The sequence below is a fragment of the Oryzias latipes genome, chromosome 13 (genome assembly GCF_002234675.1).
Source record: "Oryzias latipes chromosome 13, ASM223467v1".
Taxonomy (NCBI): Eukaryota; Metazoa; Chordata; class Actinopteri; order Beloniformes; family Adrianichthyidae; genus Oryzias; species Oryzias latipes.
The window spans coordinates 24,330,376-24,358,090 of NC_019871.2; the positions used below are offsets into that span (position 1 = coordinate 24,330,376).

A 27,715-nucleotide genomic window follows, 5' to 3' on the forward strand; every position below is an offset into this window, starting at 1 on the left:
GAAGGCCCCTGGTTCAAGTCCCGGCTGGGGGACCTGAAGCAGAACATCAATGGGGGACTTTTCTGTGTGGAGTTTGCATGTTCTCCCCGTGCATGCATGGGTTCTCTCCGGGGACTCCGGCCTTCCCGAACGGTCCAAAAACATGCTTCATAGGTTACTCTAAATTGTCACTAGGTGTGAATGTGAGTGTGCGACCCTGTGACAGACTGGCGACCTCTCCAGGATGTCCCCTCACTTCGCCTGGAAGTGGCCGGGATAGGCTCCAGCAGCCCCTTGACCCCGAAAGGGATTAAACGGACTAGAAGATGGATGGAGAGAAGGCAAGGCAGATTATTTTTAGACCACAAGTCATGACAGAAGACGGAAAGTTCTAGAAGATGTTCACTAAAAAACCCAAAGTTTTAGAATAAGGCGGTCTCCAGAAGATTACAGGGTCATTCAAAGACTGAAAGCAATAGATTGTTATGAAAAAAAGGCAACAATGAACCCAGATAGGGAACTTAAGACTGAGTGGTCTTGTCAAAAGAATTTTCTGATTTCTACAAAAAAGGCTTCAAAACAGACACAGTGTTAAGACTGTCACAATTCTCTTCAAACCATTCAATCTTTTTATTCCATTTCATCCACAAATGCATGATTCAATACACTCAAAATCCCTCATTTTGTATTAAATATAGCTGGTGTACAAATTTTACAAATATTTTACTTTACATTGGACAGTAGACTGTAGAGGAAGCCGCTTTACATTATAGTCTTCAAGCCAACACTGAACTTGAAATCTTCACCTTTTTGCCAGCTCAAAGCTCTTCAGCTGAAAATGCTTTTCTGAAGTGTAGATTGACCAAAAAGCAGATCTCCAAAAGTGGAAAGGCATAAGTCACTGCGATACTGGGCATCGAAGAACCGTCACCAGAAGTATCTTTAGTTGGGATTTGCAGAAATATCCGTTTTCCTGCCCGTCAACCATCAGAAAGTGGCAAAAGCTGCTTCTGTCAGGGACGAGAACGGATAACGGCCACAGCTTTCTGATTGTCAAAGCCGTCATCAGCAATAAATTACTAAACGTCACCATTGGAGTTTGAATTCCTGCTCAAAAACATGCATGAAAAATAACAGAAGTCTGAACAAGTAAACAAACTGATAATATAATATATCTCTGCTGTTGTTTCACTAAAATGTCCCAATGATAAAACATACGCTGTGAGGCACTTAAACAATCAGGCAGATGTGTGAACAGGTAAAAAATAGCAGATAAACAGCTAAGACTAAAAATATACAGTATAAAAGCAGGCTCTGCACTGCAAATCCAGTCCTTCTCACAGAGTACAGTGTTTACATTTTATTCTCCCAGTTTTCCAAAGAGGAACTCTGAATGATTCTTCTGGAAACGAGTGGAAGAGTGAGGCGGGCGGCGGTCAGAAAGGCACTGCAGCTGACGGTTCTGCTCCTCCTACATCTCTGCTCTCCGGTTGGTTCCTTTGTTTGGAGCGGCACCGTCTTCCTCCACTCCCTCGTCCTCCTCCTCGTAATGCTCCTCCTCATTCTCTTTTGCGCCGTTTGGGGGTTTTTCCTCTTTTCTGGGCCCTTCTTGGCGCTTTTCTTCATCCTGAAAACAAACCAACAGAATTTCAATTCCAAAGAGAGGAGAGAGGTTATTGCTTCAAGCTTCAGGAGTCAGGAAGGATTTCTACATCAATCTAAGAACATGACATTCAGTATCCCTTCAAATGGAACTCAGTAAAGCTGAAGAGCAAAGCAAAGAGGATGATCAGAACCTGGTTACGGTGAAAGGTCATTGAAAACAATCACATGTAGTCAAAAAGGAAACAAATGCAAAACCTCTGATCCAGACTGGGAACTACAGATAAAGTTGCTGTTCTGCAAGGAGCAAGGAGTCAAACAACTTTTTCAAGATCCACTTGTGACTTCAAGTCCCATTCCGATCATCTTTTAAAATGTTTTTAAGGTGCTCCTAGTGGTCTTTGAATTGTGATTATGCTGTTTTTAGCCAAAATAAACAGAAACTAGCGTTTTCTAGGACACAGTTTCTCCGGAGTGGCAGCATTTCATTAGAAATGTTGTTGTGGGCGGCGCTGTTGACATGTAGCAACCCCAACCCTTCCCCATTCAGCTCAGACGAGGAAAACAAAGACGGACATGAACCTATTTGTCTGCAGGTGGATGATCACAATAAAGCTACTTCATCTACATAACAAACACCACCTTTTTCCAAAGAGATCTTTTTGGCCTGCTCATGATTGCTCCACAAGGTCTCAGAAAAGCAGTTTAAATGTGTCTTCAATGGTCAGAAAAACGCTACAAGAACATGTTAAAGACATGTCAGAGTGGTTCTGTCTGTGTGAACCTCATTCCCCCAGAATTTATAAAAATAAAACCAAATAATCCCAGAAGTAGTGCCGACAAACGCGATTATGACTCCTCTTAACCTCGAAAAATGCTGTGCAATGTTAGCATGACAGCACAGGAAGAGAAATGTTGTCTATGGCCTTACAAATGACGGAAAATCAGAATGGCAACAACAAATCAAAGTGAAAATGCTGTATTTTATTTCCCTTGATGTCAGTCCCTTTTTCTGATCCAGTCTGTATGAAAAGGTTTGGCCGCAGTTCCACTAATTGCCACTAGATGCTGGATTGAGTGAGTGTGGCGAGTCTCAAGGGACGTTTTGGTCCAGGTGTATCTTTTAGAAAAGAATGTACCCAGAACCCACCTGTTCTATGTTTTCTTCATTATAAGGATCCTCCCCTTCATCTTCAACCCCATCCTCCACCTCTTCTCTTTTTTTCTCTGCAGCTGTGTCTTGCTGGGCCTGAAAGACAACAAAAAGTAAAATCATGCAGATGAATGTTCTTTATCAGTGTTTTCATTTATTTAGTCACATTATTCTCATGGTTTACGTCAGCTAAAAATAAGCAGAGCTTTTTTGATCTCATGCAGTACGAAGCGGGTAGTGTTTGTGTCCATGTTACCTCATCTTCTACTTCTTCCTGGTACTGATCATCTAGTGCATCTTCCTGCTGATCTGGGTTTCCAGCAATCTGCAAACGCATGGTCAGGCTCAACTTTTATGAAGTGACAGGTTTCTTTCCTTCAGCTCTTACTCTGTCCTCACATTTCTGTTTCTCTTTTGCACTGTGATGCGATTCTATTAAGTCTCTGTGGGGTATCGTTTGCTTTGTTCTCATCTCCTTAAAGTTAAAACTGAGTCCCACTAGCTGTGACGCACCGAGGTGTGTGAAAATAGTTCTCTGCATTTGACCCATTCCCTATGGAGGGATTGGGTCCCATTTTTAGACTGTCTGGATTTGAACTCACAACCTTCCAGTCTCAGGGTGGACACTCTACCACAAGGCCACTGAGATGGTTCCTGTCAACTCACCACCAGTTCTTCGTCTGCAGCAGGTTGTTCAGGTCGCAGGGGGCTGTGCTGAGCGGGCGCTGCCGGCTCCTCTTCCTCTTCTACCCCCTCCTCTTCCTCCTCAGCCGCCCTGTGCGGCCTCCGCTCGTCCTCTGCCTCCTCAAACTCGTCTTCTCCCTGGTTGTTGGGGTCGTCCTCCGGGTCCACCTCACCATCAGCAGCACCCTGGAGAAGAGGCCATCACAAAGAATTATGATTGTGCTGATCAGAAGATAAGACTGGTGTGAGGAAAAAGAAAAGGGACGAACGTTTCATTTAAAATAAAATAATAAACTACATGTGTTGTAGTTTTTAGGACTAATTGCTACATTTACTCCAACAATATAATTTTAAACAGCATCCATTATGATGGGAAAATAATAGCATCAAGATTCAGCGCTGATCGTTTTCATCCATGATGAAGAGCCTCTGGTTGTTTGTTTTGATGATTTGTTATTATTAGATGCTTTTTGAGACTTTATAGACATAAGGTGGGGTCAGAGGTTACCTGATGTGGTTGCACCCTGTGATCCACTTCCTGTTTCTCCTCTTCCTCGTTTAGCACAATGTCCCTCTCTGTGAAGAAGAACGCAGAAACCAGTTACACGTAGAGAAACCTTCGGGTGGCTTTAACCCCTTCACGCCTGACTTTATTTCCAGGAATATAAAAAAAATATCCTTCTTCGTTTTTTTTCAATCCAATCCAATCCACTTTATTTATATAGCACATTTCTCAAACAGGCAGTTTCTAAAGTGCTGCACAGTGACCAAAAAACCAGACAAAAGATTGCCAGACAAAATAAAAACAAAGTACACCAGTAAAATGGATAAAAATAAAATAAAAATAAAAACAAGGTAAAAACAAGATATAAATACAGATAAAAACACAGAGGACCACACAACTCATGCGGTGTTAAAAGCTAGAGAATAAAAACTTTAAAACACTCCACAGAGGGCGCTGCTCTGACATGCAATGGCAGAGCGTTCCACAGCTTGGGGCCGACAACAGAGAACGCTCTGTCTCCCCTAGTTTTGAGCGTCGTCATGGGCTCCACAAGCTGGAGCTGGCCCTCTGACCTCAGAGCACGAGCCGGTTTGTAAATCTGAATGAGGTCAGAGATGTATTTTGGAGCCAGTCCATGTAGAGCTTTAAAAACAAGCAATACAATTTTAAAATTAATCCTAAAATTAACAGGATTAATAACATTTTCCTTTCCTTTCCTAAATTCAGTGGAGATCTGGATTGAATGGTGCGTTGCAGATTAGTGACAGAGTGTGAAGGGGTTAAACCTGACTATAAAAAAGACTTAAAACCAATGAAACCTATATTTGATGCAGCAGTTTAGTTGTTATACATTTTAAATAACTGTGGTTTAACCACTGACTGTATGTGAGACCTGGACCGAGTTAGTGTGACGTCACTCGTACAAAATGGCTTAATTCTGGCTTCAACAAAATGAAGTTATTTAGTCGCCATTTTTTTGGGATACAGACGCCGACATGTTGGAGCAGCGATTGGTTCAAGTCAGTGTGAGGCGTCGTTTCTAGGGCAACCACCCGTCACTCCCACTCTCACCCCTACCACATGAAATCTGTCAAACCTTTTAAACATCGGACAGCAGGCAGTGCCTAAATTTATTCAGGCACCTGATTGGTCAGTTTATAACTTTCAAAACTTAATTTACGGAAAAAAAAGAAAAGAAAATGAGCAAGAACATGTTAAAAAAAGGGTAGAGTAAGAATTGTTCTTCTGACCAATAGAATGGGTAATAGCTGTTTATTTCTCTATTGAAGTCTGTGAGATTTTCAGGTACTTCATGTTTAGAGCGCCGGGGGGGGGGGGAGGGGTCAGTCAGTCCAGATCTCGCATAAAGACAATGGGTTCAACACTGCATTATGTATTAATAAACATTAGACGACTGGATCACGCGAAGAAAAAGGTGTTTGTTTTGTGGAAAAAATCATTTCTAAACAGATCTTCATCACTTCTCTCTAAATCCTAATAAATTACACTTCTTGTTGTATAAAAAAGGTTTAAGAGGATTTTTATGGCTCACCTTCCACATCGTTGATCTTATGGTCGTCTTCTCCCTGAACAATGTCATTGTCCAAATTTTCATACTCTGTCCTCCTCCTAACAGGGACCATGAGAAGTGGCTTGTTAAAGACAAAGACTTATTTTGAATTGTCATTAGGTGTGATTTGGGATCCAACCTTTGCTGCTCCTCCTTCAGCAGCTGCTCCCGTCTGTCAGCCTCCCTGTGGTGCTGCTCCTCTCTTTCTTTCTCCTCCTTCAGCTGCTGCTCTCTTTCTCTCAGCACCTGTTCTCTTTGGGCCTGCAGGGCCTGCTGTCGCATCTGGATCTGCCGGCGCTCCTCCGCCTTCAGCGCCTCGATGCGCTGCTGCTCCTGCTGCTGCTCGTAGGGGGACTTGGCATTCCCAACCTGAGGTTCATTGAATTTAACAAAAAAAAACTATCATAATTGTAAATAAGGAATACTCTCAATATGATCCTGTTAAATGCATATTTGCTGAAACAATTTAAATGTCATCAAATGCATTGTAAATGCAAAAATCGGACCAGCTGTGGATGACGTTTCTGTCGATCCAGGGCATTCTCGTCTGGCTTCTCCCCCACCACCTCCTCCTCCTCCTCCTCCTCCTCTTCCAGTTGCTCCACTTGTGGTTGGTCCAGGTCTTCCTCCAGCTTCTCGGGCTTTCCTGCTTGAGCCATCTCCTCCTCTGCCAGCTCCCTCCTCCGCTCCGCCTCTCCTTCGCCGTCCTCCTCCCTCTCTGAAATGGCGTGCTGGGGGATGACCTCAGAATCCTGACGGTCCAGCTGAGAGGAAACCACATAAATGCCACCCAGCATTTGTCAAAGTTTGCCTAATCTTCTCCAGATTGATGTGAGAGACAATTCCCCGATAACGCCACACTACCTGTGACTCAGCGTCTCTTTGAGCATGGGGGTGTTGCTGAACACCCTCCTCCTTGTGTGCCTGTTCCAACATGGCTGGCGGCTGGTCTTCATGGACGTAAGGCTTTGGTGTAGCGGTGACCGCTTGTGCCTGTTGATGGGCCGGGTTTGGACCAGCCTGAGCTATGACGGACCCCCTGTCCAAAGACTCCTTCAGCTGCCTGTATTCATTTACCTGTGCCTGCCAGGTTCAAGAAAACGACAAGTTGAAATTCCGAAGGCACCAATTCACAACTTGATGTTCTCCTTCAGTGAACATCCTTAAACTTATTTCTGTCTTTTATTCATTTCTTGTGATGTTTAAAATTATTTCAGACATTTTTTTTCATTTTACAATCTAAAATAACCAGAAGACATTTTTGCAAAACCCCCCTTTTTTTGTCTTTGTCTTTAAAAGTGATGTTTGTTCTTACCAATAGTAGCTTTTTCAATTATCAACCCACACACAGCACAGGGATCACATTACGTCATCACATCTTCGGCATCCAGAAAACATATACAACTTGATGGTTTCTTCTTTTTTACAAGGTAAACACAGTTTCCTGAAACGTCAGCGCTGCGATTTACTGTGGATGTTTTTCTTCTCCATCTGAACGCTTCTGGGCTTCTTTCAGCAAACAGGATGAGAGTAAAGCATGGGAACCATTGTGAGCACAGACAGCTGGAGCCGGAGCCTGTTGGACCATATTTTAGTAATAAACTTACTTTTTATAAATATGAATATGTGAGGGGACTGCATGAGAACTGGTAAACTTAAAGACTCACTCCAATCATCCTTTGATCTGTTTTGAAAGCGCTGCCAATCTTTTAATTATAATTATGCCGTTTTTAGCCAAAATCTAAACACCTGTGTTGTTTTCTGGGACAAAGTTTCTCCAGATTGGCGGTAGATCTTTAGAAATTCGCATCCAAGTTGTGGGTGGGACCGTTGGCGCAGGACAACCCCATTCCCTGTCCCTCCCCATTGCTGAGGGATCTCGTTTTGTGCATTCACCCGCTAGCTTGCAGCCCCTCACTCCCCCTACCTAACACTGCAGGTGTAACAAAAATGGCGAGCTATTGCAGCTATGCAGCCGTACAGTTTTAATCCAGATTCCAACTCAGACGAGGAAAACAAAGACGTTCATGGATCTATTTGTCTACATGTGGAGGCATCAGAATGGAGCTTGTGGCCCACCCAGCATATTTCCTACGTAACAATAGGCTGTTTTTTTCAAATGATATCTTCTGACTGCTCATAATTCTCATGGATTTGAATGCTTAGATGTTCAGAAATGTAATTTTGAGCCTAATTTTCTTAATATGTATCATCAGAAAAATGCCACAACAACATGTTAAAAACACCAAAAAACTATTTTTATTGAAGTAGGTCTTTCAGTAATCCACTTCGTTGACTTTCCGCTGCTCCCTTTAGGGTGCGCCAAAGCACACCTAGATTTAACCCCAAGTTATCCCAGCTGTAACGTTCAGTCGGTTAAGTGGAGCATGGGAAATCAAGGTTTGATTCCCAGGGGGTGCAATGAGCCTCATCCAGTGTGGGTCCTTGGGCAAGACCCTTTGTGCTGCTGTCTAATTACGTAGCCAGAAGGGAGCACAAGTCTGGGCCTCCCAGATAAAATACAGGACTGTGTCAGAAAGGGCATTTGGCGTAAAACTCTCTGCCAAACCACCGGTGCCAATCAGTGAAAGCTGACTCGCTGTGGCGACCCCTGAAAGGATGTGCCAAAAGGTGAACAACTGTATCCTCCTGGCTTACACCAACCAGCCTCATGTCCTCCTTTGAAAACATCCACGAAGCTCCTCTTTGGTCTTCCTCTTTCCTGGTATCTCCAACCTCAACATTCTTTTACCAACATCATGGGTTTCTCCTCTCAGTGTGTCCAGACCATCTTAAGGCCCGTACACACCGGGACGAATATTCACCAGGCGTTATTCGCCAGCGTTTTTCACCACGTTTTTTGTGTTCACACCCAGGCGATTTTCGCTGACGATGAGCGGAGCGAACATGCAATTTCATTCCCTGACATTAGATGGCGCTTAATGTAAACAGAAATACTCCTGTACACAAGGTGGCGCTGCGCAACTTTACGATTCTTAAAGTCGCTTTTCACTCAGAAGAAGAGAGCAAGTATTTACACGCTTGTCAGAATAATACAAAGAAAACATGAATATTTCAAGCACCAGTAGCTCCAACTGGTGCTTGGTTCGGGGATATTTTAGAATGTCCGTCATTATTTCTTCGCGGCAGTGTAGACGCTACTTGGCGTCTATCTTCTTCGCTGGTATGTGTGCTCAGCAAGGCAGTTTTGTGTTTGAGCGCCCCCAAGTTGTGTTTTACTGTAACTTCAGAAGCTCCAGACACGTGTGCAAAAGCGCCGTTCTCATTGGTCGAATAGATTTCGACGCAACGCGTCGAAAAAAAAAAACGAAACCGAGGCGTTTATTTTTTTGACGCTTTGGCGCCTGGCGTTTTTTCGCGTCGGTGTGCACACTCTCATTGGTGCCCTTTGTTTAGTCACGAGGCGTTAAACGTCGGCGAAAATCGCCGGCGAAATTCGTCCCGGTGTGAACAGGCCTTTAGTCTGCTTCCCTGCATTCAACTCCAACAAATCTTACATGAGCTGTTCCTCTGATGGATTCCTTTCTATCCATCCATCATTCCTACAGAGAACCTCAACATCTTCACCTCTGATACCTCCAGCTCTGCCTCCCGTCTCTTACTCAGAGTCTCTGTCTCTAATCCAACAGGGCCATCACAGTCTTCTGCACCTGTCATTTCTTTCTGGCTGACTCGTCTTTGTCACAAATCACGTCTGCTCCTGTCTAACCTCCTCCTCTGTCACACCTATCACTACTGTCACCACAGTCTTCCAGCTCTCAAACATGTCCATGAACAATTCCAATGTTCTTTTCTACAATTTCAGACGTCCTCTTCCAAACCACAGCTCCTCTCTGTGTATCTTGTCATAGACTTTCTCTAGATCCACAAAGACTCGATGCAGCTCTGTTCTTCCCCAGAAGCTTCCTCAAAGCTAATATTGCATCTGTGGTTCCCTTATAATTCAAATTTGAAATGTTAAAACTGTGAAATCGAGCAAATATTTATCTAGGCTCTAAGCAAGTCAACTAATGCTGATAAATACAAACATACAGTGCAAACAAAGAGAATGGGCAGAGAAAAAAATGTCAGAGTTAAGTAAACAGGAGGAAAAGAAAGAAAAGGAGCTGCTGAAATGACAGAAACAGACACAAATAAGCTAAAAAGCACATGAAGACTGACGTTTAAAAAGCCATGCGTATCAATTAATCAAACTGTTAAACATCTGTATGTGTCCTTATGAACCACATTTAGTCCCACTTCAAAGGGCTTTCCTGGACCATAGCTTTTTAGCTCCTTTTCGGGTTTGGTATCTGCTATAAAGGCCGGTAAATCAAACAGAAGCAGTGGGCGGGGTTTGAAAGGCCACAGGTGAACTGCCGTCATCACAACGCGGCTGACATGGTAAACTTTTTAAATGCATCATCACTCTTCCAGTGATGACGTGGAAAAAAATACTTGACATCAGTTCATTTTTATGGATTTATCTGCTGGTATAGATATATACAGATGATGTGCAAATATTATTGAGGATTCCAAATTTAAACTTTTTCTGTCTTTGTTTTAGAATTAAAAAAATCTGTCTGTGCTCTTGATAAATTACAGACTCCTAATCAACTAATCTAACTAACAACTAATTTGTATAAATCATGGGCATTATTAGTGAAAACACTATTCAACCCTCTTCATTTGCAAAGGTAATCTGACCTTTTAAACTCATCTTTGCATTTGGCCAGTACCAATGCACAGGCATGCAGAGATCTTGAATCAGTCAGACAGAAGAATTTTCTTTTTTTTAAACTTTTCTTCCTTCCTGTTTAATTAAATTTTTCTCCGCAGTAATTTCATGACCGATTTTGATCTGACAAGGAAATTAAAGCTCTTTTATGCGGTAAAGGGAGCCAATAGTCACCCAGGGGCAGCGATTGAAGACAGCAGGCAGAGAGAAAATAAATAAATAAATAACCAAGAGTGAGCACATTTACTTTATTGCTGGAGCTCCAAAGGAAACCAGTGGAGCGCTTTAAATTCAATAAACCGTTTGAGCATTTTAAAGGTTTCCCTCAAGAAACAACAGCAACGTTAGTTTCATTAACTGAAAGCCAAGAAACACATCTGGGACGTCTTCCTCCTTTTAACTGAGGATTGAAAGTTTTTTCTTTAATTCTTTAAGTTTTTTCTTTAATTCTGTCTGATAAAAACTGGGAAGCGGATATTGATAAATCATGTAATAAAATGGTTATAGTATAACGGGGTGGGATTATATAAATTCGCTTCCTTCCACTCCCTTTCAAGCAATATTTATTAATATGTCTAATTATCATACATTTGATTAGTTACTTTATGAATGTACACCTGATGATTATATTGCTTTGGTGTATTATTTCTACTTAATTGCTTGAAATAAACCATTTCAAATCAAAATCAAAAAATCAAAGTTTTTCCCTTTAATGAGAAGAAATTTGGACTAAAGATGAAATTTGTTTAACATGAAGATTTTACCCAAACAAAATTAGGTTCGTTTTTATTCATCTTTAAAAAGAATATAAAATAACCTCCTTGTAAAAAAATACTGCGTCTTTACCATGAACATACATGACAATAGACATTCAAAATCAGCTGGAATTATGCAGAAAAACAACAAAAACAAGCTTCTGTTCACCACCTGAGCTGCAGACAGAGCACTTTTGTGATCCTCCAGAGTCATCCTGAGCTGCTCGTGCGCCGCCTTCAGGTCCTGATGCTGGACCTGCAAATAAAAAGCAGCTTTGAATCAGTCACTGCCGTGAGAGACCTTTGGACATCAAACCAAACTATTTCAGAAAAGCAAAAGGAGATCCTGCCAGTCTCCTCCTCACCTGCGTCTCCTGGAGCTGGGTGTGAATGTCATGGTGAGCTTTCCTCAGCTGTTTATTCTCTTCTCTTAAGTTATACACACTCTCTGTAAAACAGCAAACCATTTCATTGTTTTAAGTTCATTTGTTTTTAATTTCTTGTTTTAATGACCAAATGATGCACTTTTTATTTATTAGTTAAAGTGCTATACTTTTGTTTTTTTAATGAATGATGCACTGACCTAAGACCCCTTTAAATGTCATTTATACATGTGACAATGATGAATAAAGGATCCATCCATCAGCTTTGCAAGAGAGACTATAAAGAAACTGTGTAAACTCAACATCCAGATCTGTCAGAATAACGCAAATGATGAATATCACAGCACAATAAATTGATAGAATGGGATTGAAATTGTGTGCATCCCTAATTACAACCTTGGCCGCTAGATGTCACTATTTTTATTGTTGTTATCAATTCAGATGCCAGGGTGAGTATTTCTTAGTGGTGTCAAAAACAAGATCATTTGTCTGTTTAGGTTGTTTTAGTAGCAACCTCGTCAATGCATCTTTAAACAGTTGACTTAAGAAGTTCTGGGACAAAGCAGAGCACGAGCACCTTTGAGCTGCGAGACTTCCACTTCTTTGGCTTTCTGCAGTTTATCGAAGCGCTCCTTATGCTCATCCAGCAGCCGACTGTGGTCCTCGCCCTGCTGCTGGTGCTGCTCGTGCAGTTCATAGTACTGCCGTTTCAGCTCCTCGTGCTGATTCTGACAAAACAAATTATTCTCGTCATGCGTTTGAAAAACACACCGTCATTTCATAGGGCTTGAACAGGAAGGATGTGGTATGACGGGGCAGTTTGCAAGAGTGTCGGACGAGAAGACGGAGAAGGGCCGTTTGTGCTGTGACTTAGTGAACTTTATTGAGATGACAAATCATCCTACCTTCAACATTTGATGTTGTCCTTGTAAAGAGTTTAACTTGCTGTTGGCTTCTTGCTGTAGAAGATGGGAACAAAAATTACACAAGTAATTAAAAAAATGAAGAAAAAAACCAAAGGTTTCTCTGTCCTTCGTTTGGTGAGGTATTAAAAAAACATTTGAAAAAGAAAAAAAAAGCTTCATGAGTTCCATTGAAATAACAGGACAATAAAAAATACATTTACTTAAAGCTGGCCTTTTAGTATAAAAAAAGAATTAAAAAGGTGACCGTTTTCAAGACTTACTTTCTCCTTGTTAAGTGATTGTTGAGCCTCAACCTTATAAACCAGAAAATCTGAAATAAAAACAAACCAAAAAAGTTATTAGAATTTAATTTTAGCTGTTGGGAGTGGTAATTTCCCATCATTATACCAGTACAAACCTTTTTATTTTATACAACTGTTATATTTCTGCACCGCAGTTCATATTATATCAGACTCAAAGATTTTCCAAAAAGCTTTTTTTATAGAGAGGTCCTAAGTGACCTGAAATGAACTTCATTTAATCCCACTGAACTGTGCCACACAACCGTAAAATTCTGTTTTTGGTGTTTTTAACATGTTTTTGTTGTATTTTTTTCATAATGGACGACATTTATAAAGAAAATTAAGCTCATTGTTTAATTTCTTTATTTAAATTATTGTGAATCAGCAGTAGACAAAAAAAAATGTTGTTTGAAAAAGAGCTTATTTGGGACACAGAAAATACACTGGGCGGGCCACAAGCTCCCAGTAACAGCAGGGGCAGGGGGGCGGGGTTTCCTGTGCCAATGGTCCCGCCCATAACTCACAGGTGAATTTCTAATGGTTACTGCTGCTCTGCAGAAACTATGTCCAAGAAAACAACACTTTTTTCCCGTTTTGCTAAAATGAGCATAATCATAATTACTTAAAAAGTTTGAATAAGTTGTTTTTGCCCCCCATGTTTTACTACAAATGCAGCTTAACTTGTATATACCGTATTTTCCGGACTATAAGTCGCTGCGGAGTATAAGTCGCACCAGCCCAAAAATGCATTATAAAGTAGAAACAAAACACAGATAAGTCGCACTGGACTATAAGTCGCATTGTGACGGGAAATTTATTTGACAAAATCTGAGACCAAGAACTAATAACTTTCACAAACTCATATGACAATCATAGCAGACTGTTTATCTCATAGTTTCACAGTAATTCTTTCTCATATTTATTTATTCCTTTCATGAAGCATCATTGGCCAACTAATACTCTGTTTTCATCCTGTATTTGTAGAAACAGTTGTCATTTTTATTGCATTTCTGAATCTATGAAATCATTGGAAAATAGAATATTATGTTGTTAGCCTTCAAGATCTTACTGTAAAAAAAGGTTTGCTGATTCTCTGAGTCACTTAACATACTCTTAACACTTAACATACCTCATACATCAAATTGACCCAGGAACATCATCTCTGTTCCTCACAAATGAACATAACAGGAGGGTTAACAATGTATTTATTTCAATTTATTTCTAATATAAGTCGCTGCGGAGTATAAGTCGCACCCCTTGCCAAACTATGAAAAAAAGGGCGACTTATAGTCCGGAAAATACGGTAATATAGATTTTTAGGATTCAGCAATCTTGAGTTTTTCTTAAAGACATAAGAACAAACTATGCTGAAGGCTTTCTTTGCTGAAACTTTTCAAGCTAAAACTTAGAATCCACTAATTCTTAAGCAAACACATAAAACAATGTGCTGCAGTAAATGCTTCTACCTGTCCAGAGGTCATCTGTGACACCAAGAACATTTTGCTCATGAAGACCACGCTTGTAAACATTAGACTATTGGAGGAAGCCTCATTGATCTGATAAAAAAAATGTATTGAAGAATCCGAATGACCTTTTGACAGCCATCAGTTTGGAACTTTACAGTCAGATGTGGAAGACAAAGAAGAGTTTTATTTCTCCTACCACTAAATGGTCTAAGTGGCCTAGTGGTGGCGTCTGCCCCAAGCCTGGGAGGTTGTGGGTTCTAATGATACCAACATACCAAAGACTAAAAGAGGAACCCAATGCCTCCCTGCTTGATACTCAGAATTAAGAGGTTAGATTGGGGGTTCAGGTGTAACTGCGGTCAAACATAGAGAACACATTTTGCACGACTTGGTGTGTGACATGTAATGGGACTTTTGACTGTCAGCAGTACGTAAAGCGAGTGGCATTTCCTCACCTTCTTTGGCCTTTTTGTGCTCTAACCTTTCCTTTTGAAGAGACTTCTCCAAGCGAGAGCGATGCTCGTACACCACTGAACCACAAACACAGACAGGAAAGAGAGATTAAATGAAGGTGAAAACAGAGGATTTCGTGACTACTTTGAGTTTAGTTTGAAACATTTAGGAAAAACCTAAAAACATGATGAAACAGTTGAAAAACAAATAAGAACATTCGTTGGTTGGTAGGGTAGCAAGCTACAACAATTTACACCCCAAATCTCATCCCAAACGATGATCGCAGACTTTCAGAAGAATGTCTAGTACAAAGACATTAACAAAACGAAAAGTTAGTTTAGTCTTTAACTTGAGTTTCTTCCTTACAAAAGACAACAATATGCACATTGTTGTGAGGGAATCTGCTTAAACATAAATCCCTGACTGCAGTTTGGGAGTAAAGAAAACACCTGACCTATATGTTAATATCCTAACCCCCACAACACTGAAGATTTCTTTATTTCATCTTATGCAACCTTTGTTTTGACACATACAAAGTAAGACGACTCAAAACCCAACAAATGCACGGAAATCCTGTTAAAGGTCAATTCTATGTGTTGCTGTCAAAAAGTTGCAGACTGAAAAGTTCACAATTTGTGACCTTATGAACAACAACAATGTTTTCCATGGTTAATGGTCTTGAAAAAAGGGTGACTGTGCCCCGTTTCCTGATGACTTTGCAAAGATTCAAACCTCTGCTCCGATGGAAGCTTGTTGAACAGCTTTGCACAAAGTGATCGTCTGGCAGTAACCCTTGTGCTATCCTAGGCATTTTAACATTGGGAGTTGGGTCATCTAGACCCACTAGACAGTGAGCTGAACCTTTTTTCTTCAATGATTTGTGATCTTCACTGGTGTCCATGGATTACATGAAATCTTTCCACCTTTATCATGGTAGGAAGAACACGTCAATGTAAGGGTGGGGTCATCTAAGATAGCACTAAGGTTTTAATATGAGCCGGAAGTGTTTGTTGGAGTTAAAATTAAGCAATGGCATCTGGCCAACTTTTTTCCAAAATAAATGGACAGGGAACTTGTAGAAGGATGCAAATAGTAAAACACCAATGATAGAAACTTTATATAAAGATCCTAAATTCAAATATTTAGTTTCTAACTAACGGTGTGTAAACTCATGAGAACTTACAAATACATAAATAGCAAGTAGCACAAATAATTTTCAAATATCATGTAGAGAAGAGGTGTTTTTTTACTTTACATTACAGACTTTCCACTGATTTCTTGTACAGTTCTTATCAGTCTGTCACATCACATGTGTTTATAGAAAGAAAACAGGCCTATTTCAAGTAATCCCTTCGACACCTGCCTTTTTGGCAGAGGATTTTCCTCCAACACCTATGAAACTCATTCCCCACACTGTGGTTTAAGAGCATGTGTGGTGTGAGAACAAGGAAGCTTTCTGCAGAGGGAGACCTCTTCCCGCTTACTGCTTTGAGATGTGGAAAAGGTTGTTTTGAACAGATTTGGCCAAAGATGCTGAATTGGAAGTGGAGTCTGAGGTGCATTTTTTGTTTTAAAAAAGGTCCAAATTCCCTGCTCACATCTACAGAGATCCACACAAGTGCTGTTCAGAAAAAGAAATGAAACTGTGTTAAATTGTAAGATCACAAGGTTAACAAATGTTTAGATAAAAAACTTGAGCACACAACCAATCCTAGTTTATCTGCAGGAACTACATACAAGCATTTTATTTCAATTTTTTTCCTATAAAGTGAAAGCAGTGGAAACTCCCGAAAATACTTGACTTATTTTAAATTCTGTTATGGCAACAGCAGAAGCTTGTTTATTGGAAGGCATAATAGGGCTGTGGATCATTACTAGGTTGTCATCTGATTCAATTCACAAATCAAGGTCAACGGTACACAGATCTTTAGTCGAAATATTTAAAAAAAAAAAAAAAATTTAAACTTTAAATGAAATTTTTGCTAATGTGTTCCTGAGAGGCTTCTCCACCAATGCTTGCAGAAGTCGGATGACGTCACATATTTGAACACAAATTTTCGTAACCATCTTCTTTTCATATTCAATATATTTTTATTCATACTCTTGACCATGTTTAAAAAAAAAATTATTTTCCAGAACTAAAAAACAAAAAACACTAAAAGCCTTACTTTGAGGATTTATTTACTTCTAGTGACAGAAATGCCTACAGTTTGTTTGGTACGTAAAATCCAACATTATTCTGCAATTTTAGAGCAATTACTACATTACCGGAAATGTATTTCTACTATGCTTTGCTATATTTATAAAGTTTCAAATCAGCAAACTGGGACATTACAGATTTTCATAGTCAATTTTTAGGGAACAAATCGAAGATGTCCTTGTATCTGGATACTCATTAAAGCCCTGCAACATAAGCATAACCCACACATTGTAAAAAGCTTTAAAAAGGCAGAAAAATACGTATTTTTTATAACAATTTAGCTCAAATATTTAAAGAAAGTATGGTGGGGAAACATACAGTAAATTCCTGAAAATCAGTACAGTAAAATGATGGCAGTGGCTCTTTTTCTCTTTCTCTAAATAAGTACAAACTACAAATAGATTTGATGGTGACATTTAGGTAAAAGAATCAGATATGCTAATAATTAATCAGTTATTAATTAGTTGTTGATTATTGAGACACCTCTTTTTAATGTTTAGATTTCCTGTACCATTGCGTTGTGTCTGTTATCAGTTATCAGTCTGAGAGTGATGTCCTGAGGTCACACTGGGTTCATGTGAAGCAAAAAGACCACCCAAAAAAATTTCCACCATCTTCCTTTTAACCATCCATTCAAAAAGAAACAGAAAGATCATCGGAAGATCATATGAAGATCGGAGGAATTTGACCCAATTTCTCGAGCAGGTACATTAATGACGCCATACTGGATGGTCTCTCCACAACTTGACGTAAAAATATATAAAAAGATGGACTACAAAAAAAGTAAATACCGTAAATTCCGGACTACAAAGCGCACCCGATTACAAGCCGCACCCACCCATTTTCACGTGTTTAATTACTTTTATACATACACAAGCCGCGTCAGAGTACAAGCCGCGTATGTGTTAGGCGACAATGTCATCCTGACAGATCACGTCCTGAATCCCAGAGTGAGATTCATTAGCACACTGTGGGTGGAGTCAGCTTTGCCTCAGTCTCATGTATTTGAGTGTATCAACATCTGTCAAACAGCACGGACCTCTATTCTGTTCACAAGTTCCTCAGTTATGGTGTTTTTATTTCATTTTTTTTTTTACATATTGACAATCTAGGTATCATACATAAAATTACAAACAGTAACCATATAATCAACATTACATCCCTCAGTTATGATGAGGAAATTTACATCCGCGATTCCCCATTTCCCATGAGTCTTAGGGGCTAAAGGCGGGGCCAACGCCCGGCTCGCCATACTGTTGTACGTGTTTAAGAATGAGCAAGTATCAGCAGTGCATGGAGGGGTGAACGGGAACAGCTCTCCTTCCGCTTGTGTCGCAGCAGCGTTATGGGAGTAACAGGACTGGTTAAAAAAACACACCGGTAAAATCAGCGCAATGCCCGATACGCGCGCCTCAGTGCGGCGCGTGCGTCAGAAGTCTCTGCGCTCGCCCCGCGCGCTCCTTGTCTCCCCTTCCTATCTACTCCGACACCTCTGGCCAGGGCGGCTTCAAGGAGGAGCACTTCGTCCCCATTGCGCCGGGGGAAGGAGCAAATCGTGTCTGTGCAAAGCAATCGGACTTAATACTGTACGCTTTGTGTATGAGGGGCGGATGCGTTGTTACGTGTGGGAGCCATCAGACTGCCATCGGCCCCGCAGCTCTATACGAGCAGCAGGAGAAGATGTCTCCAGCTCACACGGAGGCTGTGAGCTTTTCAAAGCAAAATTCCGCTCAGTCCTTAGAAACCGTAAAAACGACCACGTCGATTTGTGTTTCCAGTCGTGTCCCGACAAAATAAAGGCTGATGTTATTCCAACATATTTACGTGCAGCCAGCCGAGTCACTGTGACTCAGAGGTAAATTCACTCCGGAGCATGGGCTGTTCTCTCCGTCACGCAGCTGACCGGCTTTTCCAAACCCGTTGGTGATGGTGGATTTTTTTACGCTGCTTTTAACGATTGCTTTTAACTTGAAAGCTTCATCATATTGTAGCGGCGATCACGTGCACGTTGGGTCTAATGGCCCCAAAGGATTCTGGGATGCAGCCGGGCATGCGTGTTTCGTTTTGTTGAACCATGACTGAAGTGTCTAAGACCTGAAGTCAAGTCCATGCTGTTTGGCTGCTAAGAGGTGTGTTGAAAAATAAATGCCTTGTGCTTAGTGTTAGATAGAGAATTCAACCATTCACTGAGATCGAAAGTACGTACATGGCGGCCGCCAATTAAATCCATAAATTAGCCGAGTCACTGAATAAGCCGCAGGGCTGTAAGCGCAGGAAAAAAGTAGCGGCTTATAGTCCAGAAATTACGGTACATTTAAAAAATGCACTGATGAGAAGCACAGGAACAGCAAAACTAAATAGATAAATCCAAAATGGTTGAAAAGAAAGTCTAAAATCTTGGTTAAGATCCGTCTGGTAATTTCAATTTAACTGAACGTCCTTAAAAAACAATGAATCCCAGAAGCTCCAGAGTTCATCCACACTAGTGGATTTTAGAACAAACTTTTAGAGCAGAAAGTTGATTAAAAAGCTGATCAGTGTTCCGTTGATGCTTTCCTGCTTTTCAGCTTGAACAATTTTAAAAATGGTCAGTTATCTATGTAATGTTGTGACTGCAAAGAATTGTGGGATTGGATCCTCCTCTCTTCTTTCAGATGGGAAGGCCCAGTGATTCCCATGTTAAAGAAAATAAAAGTGACATCTGATCTCGTTTCCTCTTCAATTCAGTGAATTCAAATATCCTTTTCAGAGTAGATACTTAATTATCATTCAGCAAGAATTCTTACCATATGAGCAGAAAGAATTCAGAAAGACCCAGCATCTGGCTTGACATTCATTTGATCAAAAACAACCAGCCTGCAGGAACGCTAAAAGAAAAACAATGCTAAAAAAAATAGTCAAATGGCTCAGACATTTGACAAATGCCCACACTACTTCCTTTTCAATATTTGAAGGGTAAGCCTAGAAAACTATTTTTAAAAAAGTTTAAATAAAAAATTACAAAAGTCGATGTTTTATTTTATTCCTGTAAGCTTACGTATTAGAGTAAAGAATACTAGTTATTCTTTAAAATCTTTTTTAAATGTGTTTTTGTGCTTGTTATGGCACTGATGCAGATGCAGCAGTTAAACAGTTTTCTTTTAATCGTAGCCTTCATGTTTAAATGAACAGTAATAAACTAAATGAGTAAAAACAAAAATATAAACAAAAAAATTTAAAAAAAAAAAGTAATCTGTTGTGAACAAAGTGCGTTTTTTTCATGTCAGATAATCAAAAAGTGTAAAAAAAATTCTGGCTTTCTGAAAAAAGTCATCTAATAGCTGATTTATTGATCAACCAATTATGTATAGCAAATAAATCCTTTTATTATTCATTTATATTATATTATAGTCCTGCAGAGGGTAAATGAGTGTCATTCAGAAAAATGTTTGTCAGAGACAAATCATGAACAGTCAGCTGGAACACTATATTCAACCCATTTTTTCTTTTTCTTTACAGAGAATAAGCTGCAGAATAAGCAGCAGCATCAATCTCCCCGGCTTTGACCAACTTCCAGATAGAGTGAAACTGTAGCCAACGTTAGGATTTAAGAACAAGGCCAGGGAGTGGGTTTGTCAAAACGATCCATTGCTTTACAGCCAACTAAAATGGGTGTGGTTTTTAGGTTGAGCAACATGAAGTCAAGAAATACCGCTGCATTCAAAGGGTGACATTATTCTGTCACCACAGCTGCTTCAAGCCCACAGCGATAGGAAGGCTGGATAGATAGTGTTTAACAAAGAGCTCAAGCTAAGCAGTGGAAGTAAAATGAACTGAAATGCAGTTTCATCAATGCTAAATTATATTATGTCTTGATGATAGAAAAAAACACTACATTCATCTACGCATACTTAAAGATAAACAAAGATTAGCTTGATTAGCTAGCAAACAGCTGGGGGGAAAAAAGGACTACTGGTTAGGAAGGTGAAAGACCAGGTAAACTAATTCTCTTCAGAGTTTGAATTTTAACACAAACATACACAAAAAACCCTGCCCTGGAAAGCAGTATGTCACAACACTCCCCACCCAGTAATTCAAGCTGAATGCATTAGGACATTCTGCAAAACCTCATGTCATGTAAGCAGAGTAAAGCATGTTTACCTAAAGGAAGTAAGTGATTGAGGTTACTGCTGCACAACGTTCTTTGAACTCCTGACAGAGCAGTTGTGGTAGAAAAGTTCCTCAAGATGTGATACTACTCTACCAAGTTACACTAGATTACCACCATGGTAACGGATTGAGAAGTACTCATCCATTAAGTTTCCAGTTTTCCCTGGGACTTACAATGGCGGCAAAAGGGTATTCGGATGTAACAGAGTTAGAAAATTGTGCCAAATAAAAGAAAGTTCTTTAATGTTCATCATAGGTACACTTCAACTGTGAGAGACAGTAATTTTTAAGGGCCTACTCACTCCACACCATTTCTTTCAGCTGTGTTGACAACGCGACAGCAACACGATACCCAGTTCCACTAAAAAAACTCCTCCCATCCATGCTCACACCAATACAGGGTGGTGGTGTTTACTACTCCTGTCAGCTTCAAATCATGGTGCGTCTACATCAACAGGAGGCAGTTTTTTTTGTCTTGACCGACATTGTTCAGGGGGATGTAAATGATATCACAATGTTCTCCGTCACGTTTTGTGTTTGCAACACACCAATGTTGTTTTTGGGTCAGTGGAGCGTTGAATTGGTGCAGGCGTAGTAGGTCTTTGACCCAAAAAACTGAATCAGAGCAAACACAACAAAAAATATTCTCAGCTGGGTTTTTCTTTTTTCGGAAAATTGATTTGTAATTCAGTTTTAAATAAATTTGGGATTCAAATTTATTTGGGCGTATCGTCCAATTCTATATGTAAACATGCAGCTTTAAGGCTAAAAGGAAGTGCAAAAAAGACTATTTTTTCCACACTCCATCTCCTCCGACTCTTCACAGAAAACCAATACACACTCATGTTTAACAGAGCTATAACTCTGTATTCTTAAGGCCTTAGCCTGACAAATGTTGTTCAGCAAAAGCTACCCCCTAATAACACCAAATTATAGACATTTCCAACAGAGTCCTGGGGTGGGGGACTAGAGAACAATTAATTGGGTATTGGATTTACCCAGATCTCTTCAATGCAGGACCATTCCCATCAACAGTGTGGAGAAGGACCCAAACACCCCCAAAGCTAGCTATAAGACATTGATATGACTTTTCACCATAGGTGAAAGCAAAGTGTGTGAAGCAAATATTTTTTCATTATTATAATACGTTAAAAAAAAGTCTTTATGTTTTTGTGAAGTTACAATCTGCACATAAACAGATTCTTTCTATTTAGAAAAATTTTATCAAGTTGCTGAATTTAAAAAAGGAAGGGAGTAACATCTGCTGGGAAAATTGCCTCACACTTGAAATACAAAATAATGTCAAAAGGTTTAACAAAACCAAACAAGACTATCTGCTTCGTCATGCTGGGTTTTGGGCATAGGATATTTTCTTTAAAGCAATAATTTCACGCTAACACATGACACCACTTCCAACAGGAACCACCTTAACTGGGAGTAAACAAAGCTGTGCTTACACTAAGCCTTATTAGGTAGCTGTGACAGCTTGGAAAATGAAGCAACTGTGCTGTCCTGCCAGCTGTGCATGGTGGCAGCAGATGTTCCAGCATCTGACCTAATGACTGTTAATATTTGCTGATAAGGTGAGTTGAAGCATGATGATGATTAGGTGTCTGGATGGATTTAAATTACAATAAACCATAGTTCCAGGAAGCAATGTGCATATACCACTTTACTGAAAGAACAAGCAAAATACCACAAGTTCAATCAAGAGTGTATTTGATTATATATTTGTGTGCTTTCATAAAGACTTAAAACTGTGTTTGTTGGGCTTTTTTGAATGTTTTTATTTTACTTTTTTTCAAAATGTGTCTATGCATAAGTGTGTGAAGGTATGTGGGTGAATGAGACTGAGCACTTTGGATCTTCAAGGAAGCTAGAATGCACTATTCAGTTTTACATTGTCGTTTGACCGCTTTGCCTATATTTTTGTTGTTCACTGCAAAATGCACCAATTTTGCATTTACCCAAATGTGCTACATATTCAGAGATGCTTATTGGTGATCAACCTAGAATGCCAAGATTAAAAAGCCATGACAGGTAAAATACAAGTTGACTTGTTACAGTCCAATTAGAACAGCAAGAAGCCTTTCTCAGAAAACTGACCCAGTTGGTTGCTTATGGTGTTTTGGTCTTTTAAATCAGATAATGAAGTTGTTCAGACAATTCCTGACACCAGAAGGGTTAAGGCACATGAGGACATTGCTAAAGAAACTGGTTGTTCCCGTAATGGTGTATCCAAGCAAATTAATGCAAAGTTGAATGGAAAGAACTGGGGCAGAAAAATGTATCCAAACACCACCAAAAAGGCAGCCCTATGATTCTTAAAAAGTATGTTAACACTTTTGAAGAAAATTGACAAGAAACAAACAGAACAAACTCGGGGATAATTTTTCTCACGATGAAAGCGACAATGAGAACGAAAACAAAAGAAACATCAAGAAGGTTCATGACTGTTGAACTCTGTCAGCGAAGTAGGGAACTTCTCTGCTTTCAGTGCAAAGAGGGGGAAATGAAAACGGCAATCAAAGAATATTGTTTAATCTGTTATTATACTGCTTGAGCTACTGTTATGTTTCAGCAGTTAAAAGGGATGCAAATAAATATTTAAATAATCTTTATGTTTACCATACTTCTTTCATTCATTCTTCCATTCTTCAAATACCTCATTGGAAACATTTGGTTTGTGCAAATTATTTTTAAGTGCACTCTATAGTCTGGAAAATATTTTAAGTGTACTTTAGAAGTTAGGCAATTAGATTCAAGTGACAATATCTTGACTTAATTAAAAATGACTTGTTGAATTAGAAATTGTACTTGGTAAGCTTTTATCACAATTTATTACCGATCATCAAAAAGCTGTTTTAATTTTTCTAAGGAGCCTCTTGTTCTCCATATCAAATAACAGTAAAAGCAGAGACAACATCAGAAGCATAGTATCTGAGTAAAAGAGAATATTGGCATGTTTTAGTGATACAATGGGCTCCATTCAAGGTAAAATAAACATATTTAAATTGGTAATCTAGGTCCCATGGCTAGAAAGAAAGGAGGTGGGGCAAAATCACAGAAAGTTTTCTGAGTTCCAGCATAAAGTTTTTCCAGTCAGAGGTGGTTTAGAAAACTATGTCATCTGCTGGTGTTGGTCCACTGTGTTTTCTTGAGGTCTAAGGCAGGGGCAGCCTTCTACCAGGAAGTTAAAACACAACACATTCTTCCAACTGCTGAGAATATTTAAATTTAAAAAAAGTTATTTCCCGTTCCAGCAAGACTTGGCACCTGCCTTTTGGCACCATTTTTTTCTCTTTTACCTTTTGTAAGCTGCCTCCTGAAGCAGGTGGTCCTAAAGACGGTGTTGTCTGGAGCTAATACGACTGGTAGGGTCTACCTTGACAGACAAGTTTGAGGTGACAGACAAGTCTTAAGCTGCAGACACACCAAGCATGGGAAGAAAAAATCAAGAACGAGCTACATGCGGGTTCTTGAACGCGCATTTAGCCCATGATATTCACAGTGGACAAGCTAGAAGGGGCAAGTTCTTTTTCCATTTTTCTACTGCTTACTGGTGCATGTCTGACAGTTGGAAAAGGCTTGGAGTGAAATGGTAAAGTGGAGCAAATCCAGTGAATCTTGCTCCAGACTTTTTCTTTTAGCTCCTTTCCGATAATGTGAAAGCCTCTGTGTCAAATCTAGCTGGGCACAACCCGCCATTAAAAGGTTGCCGCTTCCCTGAATTAAAGGGGATGTCATCCATTTGTCACTAACAAATCCAAGTCCCTGATTGGTCAAAGTTTGGCCTGGTTTACCCTGCAACACGCGTGTAATGGCATTAACATAGACTTTTCATTGGAACTGGCTTGACTGGCCATTGTTGAGGGCATTGCGAATGGTGCATTATTTACACTAATTAATCTAATTCTACTTATTTTTCTGTGTGTGTGTTTTTTTTACTATACTATTTCACAGAGAGGGAAATGCTTTGGAGCTTGATTGACCTAAAGATCTATTTTGTGTGGAGCCAATTCTCCAGGTAGTAGGGGTATAACAATACAAGTAGTTGAACCGAACCTTTCAGGGATGGCAGTTTCAGTTCAGGACACTGCTGTGCCGTTTCGGTATGTTTTTTCTCTTTATTTTTCCGCATATGCATTGTAAAAACACACACAAATAGCGTAACAACATGAATGTCACTTCTCTTCACAGCTCTCTCACTTATATTGAAGGATTCAACACACAAGATTTCACACTTCCCATGAGTCTTAGTGGCTATAGATAACCCCCGGGTCGCCACTGAGTTAACTTTGCGCAGAGGCGGACCTTATGTTAGCCGTGAGTTTCCTTCGAGACGCTAGTAGGTGACAGTAAGCATGTCAACATATGGCTAACGCAGACGCGAGGCCAAAGATGAGGACACCCGCCCATCTATGTACGCTATCCTGTGTGGGATAACTTTGGCTTTGTTGTCAGCATCCATGAAGGAAAAAGACAATTGGATAAGTCGAATGCTGTTTGTTGAGATTGTTACACAAATATAGCGTATGCCACAGATAACACATTTAATCTGTTAACGAACTTAAAACGGCATCACCCGACTGTAACAAAATGTACAAGTTAAAAAAAAACATTTTCGAGCCAAATGTTAAGTATCCACAGTTTTTTGTTCCTGGCAGCTAATAGTTTTTCTTATTTTATAAAGTAGTTCATCTACATAGGTCGCTTTGATTTATTATGTAAAACCAATAAATTTCAAGTGATTTTTTTCTGCCTTTTTTGTACCATAAAAAAAGGACAGTGGGACGGACGGACAGACAGAAACTTTATTAATCTAAAAACTTTATTAATCTCCTAAAGGAGAAATTCAGGTGTGCGGAGCACACAATAAATAACAATAAAATAATAGTTCATAATAGCAGTTCATATCAGGCAAATTTCTTAAACAGCAGTACCGAACCAAAGTGTACCGAACCGAGCACTATGAAATTCTGAACCGAACCGAATAGAGACTTAACGTATCGTTACACCCTACTAGGTAGGTAAGTGAAAGCACTTAAAGTTCAGTTAAAAACAACAACAACAACAACAACAACAACAACAACAACAACAAAAAAGACTGAACTCCAAACAACACAACAGCCTGGTTTTGGGAGCCTGAACGAAGCGCACCTTTCTGGTGTGTTTTAGTGGAACAGAAGTACTTTTAATGTCAATGCCTTCCGTCAGAGCGAGTTTTTCTGTCAGCGGTGTGATCAACTTTCAATCACTTCGTCGTTGCTGTGTACCTTGGAGCTGAGCCGAGAGAGACTCCTGATGCTGCTGATACTTCACTGCCATGACTTCGGTCCTCTTCAGCTGCTTGTGCATCTCGAACGACATCATCCCTCCGTACATCATCCCGCCGACCACCGTGACCAGGACGAGGCACTGGAAGATCCTCCGCTGCCTCCGGGAGCACACCCCGTTTCCCATGTCGGACCCTCGCACCCCCCCACCGTCTGCGCCAGAGAGTCCCGTCGCTGCCGCTGGAAACTTCCACCTCAACTGTAAACCCCCCCTCCACCCAGCCCCTCACTTCCCAACCATTTTTGCTAGGACGGAACGACTAAGGCGCGAGGAACTGTTCGCATGTGCATTATTTTGACTTCAAAGCCGCCGCTCAGATTTTCGCCCGACTTCAATTTAAAGTCGGTCTCTGTCTCGTAGTTTAAACACAAAAAACACCCGAACGCCTTTCTAGCTTCCCGCCCGGAACCGAATGCTTTCGACGAATTCGAGCTCGTTCAAAAGTTATGAACTCCAGTCAGGACGAGGCCTCCATTGCACCTTTAATCTTAGTTACGTGTCAGCCGAGTAACTTCAGCCTGCCATCCAATCACAACCGACGAGGAAGTCCCGCCTACAAAAAGTCAATTATTTTTCCACTCCCGCTCCCAATCCACGTCACTGATTGGACGCTGGAGCAATCAGTTAAGAACAACAGGAAAAAACTTGTCACCGAGGAACAGCAGGATTTGTAGTTTTTAAAGATCTAGACATTCTCTTACAGTAAAAACGTCCAAGTCTGTAAAGAAATTAACTTCGTGAAAATATATATTTAGTGTCGTTTTTCAGAAAGATTCTTCAACAATTTATGTCAGGATTTAGGATTTATTTCCATAGCTTCATGAACAAATTTGCTACTAAAATATGATTTCCTATTTTTTCTTGTTCTATTTTTTTTACACTAATAATAACTTTAGATAGAAATGTTCTCTTTTGACTGAACAAAGTATCCCTCATTAACAGAAACTGCTAATATTTGCTTGTATAAAGTTGAAATCGCTTTAGGACTACTTTATTTATTAAAAGCAAGACTTTACTGCTTTCCTAATTTTTGTTTTAAGATAAGGGTAAGTGAACTACAGTGGATGATGTAAAGAAATTCTCATATTTTTTAATCTCCATCTTTATAATATTATCTTAACAGTTTTATTGACTATAGTCAAGAAGAATCTAAGTCAGAAAAAACTGACATTAGCAATAGGCTATAACCGTAATATTGTAAAATTGTAAATTTTCCTTTATCATAATTTAATTGTTTGCTTTTGAACTTAAAAACTTCATTTGGTTGACATCTAATAAATTAGTACAGTATTTAAAAAAATGCAGTTATTTTTTTAAAACAATGAACCATGAACCACTTTTAAAAAGAAATGGAGGAGCTATAGTTTGTAGTTTTGAACACTTTTCAGGAGAACCTTTAAATTCTACTTTGACCTGACTTAATAAGCTGGTCCGTGCTCTAAAAATGCTTTAAAACACTTGAAGAACCTGTTTTGTAACAGAACAGATAAGGTCTTGTTTTTTTGGTGACTCACCTCTGTCATAGTTTTACAAC

General features: G+C 39.8%; 1 protein-coding gene across 2 annotated transcripts; it reads right to left on the bottom strand.

Annotated features, from left to right (window-relative positions):
- Positions 1–585: 585 nt before the first annotated feature.
- On the bottom strand, positions 586–26,693 carry golim4 (golgi integral membrane protein 4). Of its 2 annotated transcripts, XM_004075882.4 has the most exons (16): positions 26,121–26,693; positions 14,498–14,572; positions 12,556–12,605; positions 12,275–12,328; positions 11,947–12,097; positions 11,352–11,434; positions 11,159–11,242; positions 6,358–6,576; positions 6,000–6,257; positions 5,633–5,862; positions 5,476–5,552; positions 3,927–3,994; positions 3,401–3,604; positions 2,991–3,059; positions 2,732–2,830; positions 586–1,606 (listed from the first exon to the last, which is right to left on the bottom strand). In XM_004075882.4, the coding sequence occupies exons 1-16, from the start codon at positions 26,305–26,307 to the stop codon at positions 1,451–1,453; spliced, it is 2,064 nt and encodes a 687-aa protein (XP_004075930.1). In that variant the 5' UTR covers positions 26,308–26,693; the 3' UTR covers positions 586–1,450. The 2 variants fall into 2 exon arrangements, with proteins under 2 accessions (XP_004075930.1, XP_011481153.1); XM_011482851.3 differs by lacking the exon at positions 2,991–3,059.
- Between the last annotated feature and the right edge of the window lie 1,022 nt (positions 26,694–27,715).